Source organism: Aphanomyces invadans (genome assembly GCF_000520115.1).
Source record: "Aphanomyces invadans strain NJM9701 unplaced genomic scaffold supercont1.132, whole genome shotgun sequence".
In the NCBI taxonomy this organism is placed as follows: domain Eukaryota; phylum Oomycota; class Saprolegniomycetes; order Saprolegniales; family Verrucalvaceae; genus Aphanomyces; species Aphanomyces invadans.
The window spans coordinates 1-10,691 of NW_008580277.1; the positions used below are offsets into that span (position 1 = coordinate 1).

Here is a 10,691-nt window from a genome sequence, read left to right on the forward strand (position 1 = left end):
TTACGGATAGTTTCGCCAATCAAATGCGTTTTGTACAAGCCAAGCTTGCACAAAAACCTTCACCGACCAGGCCCTAAGTTGACTTTCAATGGCGGGTAGGTGAGGTTGGTGCATTGCTTACGTGAGGTATTGGTGACATTGGCGAGCTCGCGCCCACAAAAGTTGTCAAGCCATCCGGACATGGTCGACTTAGGGGGGTCACGTGGGAGATTAAATGTAGTACGGGCCCATCTACGCAACTCAGCACCATGAATCGCAGGATTCGACTCAAGATATTGGAGTAGAGCGCGTTTCTCCTCGACGGCTCGACGACTGTGATGGCATTAGATCACCAAGTGTATCAACATCTGGTCATGCTATTGTTTCAAAATTTGAATTACCTCTTTCAAGTTATGTATTTCTCATATCAATTCTCAAAGGATATAAATTTATGGTGGGTTCGCTATTCCGGGGGACTTCTGTACCTTCGTGCATTCGTATAGAATACTGCATGCATACAAACATCAAGACATCTGTGTGCACCAAAATGCACCAAAATACACCTAAACATATATACTTCCATACAAAAGGACTGAAAGTGACCAATTGGTATAAATACAATTTCTCGACAATCCGAACCGTTGCATGTGTTGGGCTTTCACGAGGCTAACGAAATTGCAGCTTCTTTTATTAAAAAATGTCAATTGAAATTAAAAATAGGTGCATAAGTCAAGTCAATATGTTGTAGTATTTGAATGACTTGCTTCATACCAGAATTTCCAACAGTATTGGTGATTTACGCTACGGTGCAAGCCATTTGTTTACACATTACATCGAAGTACAAAAAATTGCCTTCTGTGTACTTATTGCAACACTGGATTGACATTTTTCAGGAAAATAAGCCGTGCCGTCATGACGAAAGATCTCGATAAAGTTAGACCACACAAGTTACAGCTCGAATTATCGATTGTTGACGTATTGATCGAGCTAATAGATTCAATCGACCTGGTCTTATTGAAATGCACTACTTGGAGCATACTTTGGCCGAAATTATGTTTTGATGTTGTAAGGTAAATATCCATACAAATTGATTATCCGGATAATATAACACGTATCACAGAATTGCACTATCTCTGCTCTCAAAAAAGAGGGTCAATTACTCTTTGGATTGGTTGAATATTTAAGTATATCGCTCCTTTTTTCGAGAATACTGCGGACAACTATCTGTCCCAGGTCGCTTTGCATTTGTCGATTTGATAGTACTTCATATCACCATGGATCAAAACAGGTATCAAAGAGCGCTTCAGCGCAAACGACATGCTAGAGTCCAAGTGTAAAACGATTCGAAACGACCTGCGAAGTATATTTACCGAGCGCGAAACACGAATATAGATATTGTAGCAACAAGCCCCTGCGATGACAGTGAAGGACATGTCTACCCTTGGCCGTTTGCTACTCTGCCAGGGTACTGAAGTTGGTATTTTGTGTGGTCTCATATGCTTTCTAGGTGACAACTCACGTAATTTGCACTCTTGTGATCTTGTGGCACATGCTCAGTCAGTCCATTGATTCGTCGTGGCTGACACACAGTCAGGTAGGAGCAATCAGGATTACGATAGATCATTGAGATTGTGCAAATTGACCTCCTAACTACTAACTAGTTGAGTTTAATGAGCGGTGGCGACCTGTTCATGACATTTACGCGCCTCAAGACATTCTCGCTTCATGGGGTATCCCTCCATTATCACAAGAGCAGTCTATTCCTGTGTCCGTACTTGGCTCTCGCACTGCTTTTGGTGACATCCGATCCGAGTCCATTTTTCCTGAACCTAATCCAACAGGACGGTGTGGCCGGTGCGGTAGTGCCGATATTGCTACTTTCCTGGTGAGTATCAACTTTGGCGTTAACTTCTCCTGAATATCATAGAAAGCTAATGGGATCGGCGCCATATCACAGCTTGAGGCCCACCTCAATGGGATCGTAGACAACTTGGACGATGCCCAGGATTCGTGTGTTCAGTCCGAAAAACCGCAAACCTCCGTACATCGTGCAGCTTGTCAATCAAGAGCTCAAGCAGTTGGAGGCAAAACATCTACTACAGAGGTCCACCACATTTTTCTCTCTACTCAAAATGTATGAACTGTATACTGTACTACGATTTCAACATTAAGTTTTCAGAGGTCATTTGAACGCGGTGGTTCGTGTTTTGAAATTTCAAATGTGAGGCAGTGTCGATGACAAGTAGGAAAAGTCATTCAGCAAAATGAAGGATAGAATTATGCCGCGAAGCAAGCGATTGACCATTCATGACAAGAACATAATTCGAGCCTACTTCGAGGCAAACGCGTTCTTAAAGACACGCGAAATTCAAAACTGGGCGACCCAACAATTCGTCTTCGAGCTGCACATCACGAACATCCGTCGCATCCTCAAGGATAATCGATCTCTCGAGTCCTACAACATGGCAGATGGGCCAGCAAAATTCCGCACCAACATATACCGACCACGTCACCCTGGGCACGACAAAAAGGTCGCCGAATGGGTGACCATGGCAAACGATCGAGATGCATTCGTAACTGGCATGTTGATTGCGCGGGCTGGAGAACGAATCGCGAAAGAACTCGACCTACAAGACCGCGTGAAGCGCTCAAAAGACTGGCTGTATCGACTTCAAAAACGTCACCTTCTCCAAATGCACCGACTCCATGGAGAAGCCGCATCGGCTCGCCCTGATGTTGTTGCCACTGGTCGCGAAACAATTCAAAGTGTCACTCAGCTGTACAATGCCCCGGACATCTACAACATTGATGAAACCGGGGTATTTTACAATGGATATCCTCGTACCACAATCTCTGACAAGCCGCGAGCCGGATACAAGCAAGACAAGAGTCGAATTTCTGTAGCACTTGCAACCAACGCCGACGGATCAGACAAGCTGTCACCGATGTTTATTGGGAAATAAAAAGAGCCAAGTTGCTTTGGTCGTTGTCGTTGTTGTACCACTCGAATCGCAAGGCCTGGATGACCATAGCCTTGTTTTCCGAGTGGATCAACGACTTCAATTCACGAATGGCCTTTGAAGGTCCTACTCATCCTTGACAATGCGTCCTCGCATGACCCTTTGGATGTTGCACTTACCAACGTGCGATTATTGATGCTTCCGCCCTACACGACTGCCTTTCTGCAGCCAATGGATGCCGGCATCATCGCGTGTTTCAAGCGACACTACACGAGGCGTCAAATGGATTTTGTTTGTGATCTCGTGGAGAAAATTACCGATGGATGTTTCTCCGCGGGGAAAAACTTGTACACTGTTGACGTCTTACTGCCATGCAGTGGTCGCTGCAAGCGTGGGAGTGCGTGACACGACAAATCGAAACTGCTGGAGCCACACGGGTATTGTTAATCGTGAAGAACTATTCGATCAGCTTCATTCGGTGCGGATCACCTCAGGTCATTCGATTGCAAGTTTGCTCAACTGAGCCCAACAACACCTTTACAATATTATGTTTGCGCTTTTTTGTGTTTCCAAATGTCTGTTAGAATTTATTTGAAGGTGGAGCGAAATCTGGTAGATCTCTGTATCAGGTGTGTCAACTAATTCGAACCTGCTTGAAAACGGGCTTTCAATAGCACTCTATCCGCAGTGGCGCGGCGCAGTGGACGGCATCCTCCTCCAAGATAAACATGCAATAGGTGTACGCGAGGGCAATTGTCCATGGATTGGTCCATGGATGCCCGTAGCAAGGCATTTGCATACATCGGTAAAGCTCAGTCGTCGATGATCATCTCAGAAACGATTACGATTTCTAGGAACAACTCTACGTGACGATTTGGCAAGCGCCTCACGGGGTGGGACCCACATGCACACGTGGAGCCACCAACGCTCAAATTTCTTCATCGCGTGCTCGGCAGACCTGGACTTGCTGGGGGCATATCGACGCTGCATATTTTCCAACGCGTGTGGCTTCGTGGGCGAAGCTACCAATTGCAATGTCTCCGATGCGGTTTGAAACTCCCTTTTCGCTGCGTTGCTTCTTCATTTGACAGACCAGCCACAGTTCAACCCAACCTCATCGTTCAACATCGCTGTATCACAGGCCAGATGTCATTCAGCCGGCAATTGCGACGTTTTGCAAGCATTTTTGGCGGCAATACGACGTGTGTATGTCTCAACGTACACATCGCACTAATGCACGACGTGTGATACGGCGCTGCTACTGCGCCAAATAAATTTAAAACTCTACTTGCTCGAAATGAAGTTGGACCACCTTCAACGTCCTACGTCTGTGGTCGCACCGATGTGTGACGGTTTGCCAGATCCAAGCTCCTCCATTTCCGTGTCTCTGACAGGAATCAGCACAACGATTGCTTCGTTCTTGTACAAGTGGTATGTTGAACGTCCTTTTTCGGTCAGCGTGTCATGCGCTGTCGGACCAAACAAAGCTCAGTCAACTAAAATCGACTGTGGCCATCGTCAAATTTGTGTCCCAATTGCCCCACAAAATCACGTTAGCCGAAAGCGACTGCTTGCCTTACACCCGTTGAAGAGTACGGTGTGGCGCCTGTGTCAACGCCTGGAATCGAAATACAATGTCAACATGGCGAAGCTCGACGGAAAGGCAAAGATGCCATCGGCCCCCATGTACGCACTGGACTCGGCGCAATCGATGACGCCAATCACATGCTTGCAGACATGGCCGCTCGAACTGCCGCGATGATGCTACCAAACGTAGTTAAGAAGTACTCCATATAGTAATTCTTACGCCCGTGAGTTGATCGGCACTACAAAAACCACGGAGAAACACAACTGTGATCCCGTCGAATTTCTATAAACGCCATCCGCAATAATTGAGCGATGCCCAAATATGACCTAACGTTAATATATCTTGCGCCAGGTACATGAAGCAATGCTAGATATCATGCGCCACATGAATTACCCGATCGATTATTGCCCGTGTAACATTAATTCACACTTTCTCACTTGCTGGTTTCGGCGGCCTGTGAATTTAGCGACGAATGAGCTTGATCCCTATCGATACGATTCAACGATGACAAACCAAGGAGATTCTATGACGGCGACACATACATTGACACAATGCGCAAGGGTTTGACGGCAGTTACTCAATATCGTGATATGGCATGTGCAGTAGACCTCCTGGCGAATGAAATGATATTAACACAGTGATTGGGTACACACTTGTGCAACATGACATCCCTATAATTTTATAAACTATTCACAAATTGACCGGGCACTTCAACGAGTACATCATCCACTTTGGGTGATTCATGACTTGACCAGAGATTATGCATCGTGTTGTACAGGTCGTCTTTTCTAGAATGCTCAGTAGATTGGCGATTTGGTCGATCACTACTGAAATTCAATATATCATCCAAGGTCATCCACCACTCGACGTTCATGGCCAGCCAAAGCACCACAACACCAGCTAAGAGACTCCTCTCCGCCAGCAAAATTGCCAAAGCAGTTGATGCACTTGCGGTAATTGACGAACGCCGTCACACCAAGCGTCAGCGATTTTCAATTGAGTCCAGTGATGCTACTGCTGAGGACCTAGACTCTGTCTCGCCCGTTATAGACCGGTACATTGCCGTCAAAGGGTTGAGGTCGTCCACGCCCTGACCAATTTTTCGGTGTCCGAGCTCAATACTCTCTGGTCCAACATCAAGCCATATGTGTCCAAGAACTGGAATGTTGGTGGTGGCCGCAAATGTCCGGTGACTGGGAAGGACATGCTCTTCATGACCCTCGTGACGCTCAAGCATGCTGGCACTTGGGATATCCTTGCTGCCAGTTTTGACGAGAAGGCCGCAACGTTCAGCAACCGCATCACCCAATTTATCCGTGTTCTCCATCCGTATCTGATCCGCAAGAACATCGATGAACAAGGAGTCAAGTGGACGATGCACCAGCTTGCTGTCGCTGGTCATCAATTTGAAACCTACAAGTCGGCGCTTTATGCCGTTGACGTCACCTTTCAGCAAACCACTGCACCTGCGGTATCCTTTGGCGAGAAGAAAACGTACTTCTCCAAGAAGCATGGACTCTATGGTCACAAGGTCGAAGTGTCGGTGGCTCCGAACGGCTTGGCCATCAATGCAACGGATTGTGCTGTGGGCAGCACGTCGGACTTTGAAATGTTTAAGGCCAACCTGGGCTTCCACTCACACCAACTGGAGAAGCAGCCAAACGATTACAACTGGGACGATTGGAGTGGCCTTGGCGTCGTTCTGTTAGTATGGTGGGAGGTGTGGAACTTGCAAATGAAATGAAGTTGTTGTTCCTATGCATATCCACGCAAGAACTTGTACAGTGCACATGAAGACGTCCATTTGATAAGTTCTGTGTGTCGTAATGCCTCTGTGGCTATGGCGGATGCGGCTGCTGCCGCCACAGGTTATGCCAGAAGCTCGAGACGTTCCTTGTGCCACAGTGCCCAACGAGCTGATGCGCGAATCATCTTCAAAGGCGTTTGGGTTATCGATGCAGATTTGGAGTTGATGGGTTCTACGTCATACGTCAGGTTTTTGTGCTTGCGCCGGCTCACGACCCGCTCAGGTTCAATTGGGTTTATCTTCCTTTGGTTGTTTGGGATCCTGCTGAAGTACTGTTGGTTGAGTTTGCCATTTCATTAATGGAGTTGAATTACCTTGTTTCAGCATGTAGTGTAATCAAAGGCTGCCATGGCAGCCCCACTATAAAATCTTCAAGTAAATCCTTGTTGTCAAATTCTGCCATCCGTTCATTACAGTGGCCGAAGGCATCGACCGACCTTCCGCATAATTCATCAAATTCCACAGATCATAACCTCTTGGGTGCTTATGCAGTAAATACTATTCATTTGAAAACTATTGACTCGTTGAGGAATTAGTTATCGGGCATCATACAGTAGTCACCCAACGATATTCCTTGACGTCCAATTCGATGCCGTACGTGGCAAATGCCTGCAGCATTCGTACTTTTGTCCACCACGATCCTGTAGGGGTGACTTCCGGTAGGCCCTTGTGGTACTTGGAATAATCTAACGCAATGATCGCGCTCGATTTTGTAATGCAGCATTGAAACCATGCGACAAAGTATGCATGGTTAAACATTGCGTAGAAATCCTTGGGTTGTTTACGACCTCCTTCAAACGTTCGTAGGTCAAGAGCTTGGGTTTCCGCGGCCGTCAGCTATTATGGTGGCTATGAAACAGAGCCGTCGATGGACACACAAGAAACTTCAACGACCCTGTTAGGGACGCAAGCGAAATTTCTTCTATACGTATAACATCCCTGCTCATGTCATACATGGTAAACAAATCAAAGGCAACCTTCATCTGTTCATTGTGCATTGTCAATTCTTGTTTTCAATGTATGAATAGCTGAAATCAGTTTTATGAAATTGAGTCGTTCTTTGAATTCCGCTTAAATATCCTCGAAAATCGACCATCTGTTGTTGATGGTTGAACAATCGTTCAAATCGACGATGTACTGTACACCGTATTTCTATGTTTATATTCGACGATCAAGATCGTCCCGATTTGAAGCTCAACCTGTATACTCTCTCTGTCCCACATAAATTAAGCGAATCAGGAAAATGGCGTACTCCTCCCCGAAAAATTATACAGCCACTTCAAGACATTATACTCGGTATAAATTTGAAAGATGTAATAACGACACGGCTGTCCAATCGAATCATGCAAAAAACATTTCGCAGAACCAATCAAATGGCGGAATAGAGCAATTCTGACAGTGCCATTCGATTCGATTCAGGAGGGGGGTTTAACTCGACATCCTACCGATCCTCACAACTTCACGCAATACCTGCACACTACCCACACGGCACAAGTATCTACTTACTCCTCACCATCTATGTACTGTATATTGGCTCAATTCCTACTTCGCCCATTGCACGCATGATGTCTTCCGCCGCATCTGTCACACAGAGCAATGCTCTCGAGCTCGCGGGCCAGCTCGTCAAAGCTCCTCGCCTCTTCGACCTCTACCATCAACGTACGCTTCATAGCGGCAGCATCCTGTGCGACCATATTCCGCATGCCCGCCCGCGTCATACACTAAATATTTTATAATGTTAAACAAAAATAATTGTGTATGACGCGGGCGGGCATGCCGAAATCCGCGGGCATTGCACATTTTGAGGCACTGCACATCTTGAGGTAACTGTCCTTGGCGAGCCAGCTTCTCTTTTCCCATGTGGAGCAACTTGTAGGCATTGTCATCAAGGAGGCGCATGGTCTCCACAAGGCATGCTTGAAGCGAGAGGAACGTCCAGCCGAGGTTCTCCATCGGGTACTCGTCAAATGCTTGACCAACGTTGGCGACAAGGCCATCAATCATCTTGGCTGACTTTTTCTGTTGTAGAGACTGGATCGCAGCAAAGAAGCTGTCCAAGATGTTGGTGCCCGGGGAGTTTGGCGGCTGCGGTGCGAAAGAGAAAGACCCAGCCGTCCTTGCCGTATTCGTCGAAGGCTGCCTTGAGTTGCGGGTCCATCGGGGTTACATGTGAGCGAGCGTTGTCGTGCTGAAGCATAACGGTCTTGTTGGCGCTGGGCCATCTCGCCACAAAGAAGGGCAGGACTTTCTCGAGAAGAAAGGCTCGATACACGTCTTTTGTCACCGTCAGCAGCTTCGTTTCATAGGTGCCGGCTGGGCGGTTGACGCTCGCACGTTGAGCAGGCACGGACTCGACAAATGGCCACGTGCCTATTTTGCCGTCTCACCATGTGTTGTCAGCAGCTTCGTTTCATAGGTGCCGGCTGGGCGGTTGACGCTCGCACGTTGAGGGGCACGGACTCGACAAAAGGCCACGTGCCTATTTTGCCGTTTCACCAATGGCTCGTTTCGTCGTTGTATCTGGGGCGGTCCACAGCACTGAGAAACCTTTGTAATGTACCTCTTGCTTTTACACTTTCGTTTTAGTTCTTGCTCACCAGGCACCACATAGTACTTGCGGGTGGTTTTTGTTTGGTAAAGCCATTTTTCATCAAGGTGCACGGAGGTCAACATGTCTGAAAGGTGCATGTCAGACTTGACCATGCTCAAGGCAAACTTGAGTCTGCAGTACTTGTTCGCGTTGGTCAAAATCGGACGAAGGGCATTGGAGTGGGCACGAAACAAGCCTAGCTTTAGATAACGGTGCAATGAGCCGCGACTTATTCCTATGATATGCTTAGTTGTTGTCGAAGATGCGTATATACCAGTGTTTTCAGAGATTGATCGAAGCGTTGTTCTTTGTGCAAGAGGTACCTGCAGCATCTTGGCCTTAATTTGCTCGGCTGTATATGCCATTTTCTTGCCTACTCTGCCTTCCTTTTTGTTAGCTACAGACACCTTCATGTTTCCACGACAGAAGCCTTGTGCCTTGGCCAAGGCAAGGATTCGGCGTATCGTTGACACATGGCAGTGGTATTTTGCGGCCAGCATATGACTTGTGCTCTTTGGCAGTCGAGCGGGGAAACGGTTGTTACTTTGAAGCAGGATTCCCGACGGATGGCTTCGCGCTTCTCGTTCGTCAGGTCGGGCCGTGTTGGTGGCATTTTTGAATGTGTGTCATATCTGTTGAATGTTTTATATGGAATTTTGTATGCTGACTGTAACTGGGCAAAAATGACCCGCGTTTTTGAGATTCGTGCTCATACTTACACACATTGAAAGCTTATGGCGCGCTCTTTGCAATGATCCAATCAGAGGTGTAGATTTTTGAATTGAGGAGGGATTTGCTCGTGTTGAATTTATCTTCAAAATTTAATTACCCGTTATGTACACCCTCCTCAAACTCGCGCAATTGTTGTGGGACGGAGGGAGTATGATACAAATGACATTTTTTGTGTCTTGAATACGTGGCAGCAGTCACAGTCTATCTTGTTCATATTCAGACGATACTTCTTTCAGTTTGAATGCTTCGATCTACCAGATAAGCAATCTGCTCTGCAACACCTACAGCATTGCTATGTCATAGGTGTGCATGCTGCATGCGAAGTATCAAGCGACATTCGTATCTCGATAATCTGCGTCGTAGCTCACTATCGTCGAAGCTTGTAGCCACGTCACAGAGCTCCGTGGTGAGTCCAGACGTTGCGGGCTGTGTTGAAGAATGAAAGATGAATGATCATGCAAACCATGACCCATGATCCTAATGATGACCAATCAAATTGAAGGATGAATTTATCAGATGACGATAAATTACTTCCTATGTTCCATATTAGTGCTGACATTTGAAAATCATACTTTTTCCATATTAATCGCAGCATTTCAAATTGATTGGTATAGAGGTTTTAGTGGCTGAATATTTTTATTATTTTTCTCCTTCCCTTTATATTGGTTTTGACAAGGATTTGTTTTTTGTAGATCCTTTTTAGTTTGTACAGTTTTTTCATTCAATTGCGCAGGACATTCCTTTTTGAATCGAATGCGTATAAAATTGTAAGAATCCATAAATCCTGTCACATCAAACCTCTGCTGGGCCCCTCGATGCCCTCGCGGACTGTGAGTTGACTTCGGAGCCCAAGAGAATGATAAGAACATCAACGGCACCTCGCACACGCTATTGTTTGTTACTCAAGATATGGGCGATATTAGAAGTTTTGCATCAGATTGTATACTTTAGTTGACATGTCAGTTGCGAAGCCATATCACATGGCACAGTATTCAAAATGACAGTGTCCTCCAAATATTTATATTCAGATTCTGC

General features: G+C 46.3%; 2 protein-coding genes across 2 annotated transcripts; one reads left to right on the forward strand and one right to left on the reverse strand.

Moving 5' to 3' along the window:
- Nucleotides 1-5,731: 5,731 nt before the first annotated feature.
- Nucleotides 5,732-6,271, forward strand: H310_15019 (hypothetical protein; the record flags this gene model as incomplete). The annotated part of the gene is made up of 1 exon (XM_008882999.1): nt 5,732-6,271. The coding sequence occupies one exon, from the start codon at nt 5,732-5,734 to the stop codon at nt 6,269-6,271; it is 540 nt and encodes a 179-aa protein (XP_008881221.1).
- A 2,059-nt stretch (nt 6,272-8,330) lies between these two features.
- On the reverse strand, nt 8,331-9,337 carry H310_15020 (hypothetical protein; the record flags this gene model as incomplete). The annotated part of the gene is made up of 3 exons (XM_008883000.1): nt 8,331-8,704; nt 8,932-9,124; nt 9,248-9,337. 3 exons carry the CDS (start codon nt 9,335-9,337, stop codon nt 8,331-8,333), a joined length of 657 nt encoding a protein of 218 aa, XP_008881222.1.
- Nucleotides 9,338-10,691: the final 1,354 nt, after the last annotated feature.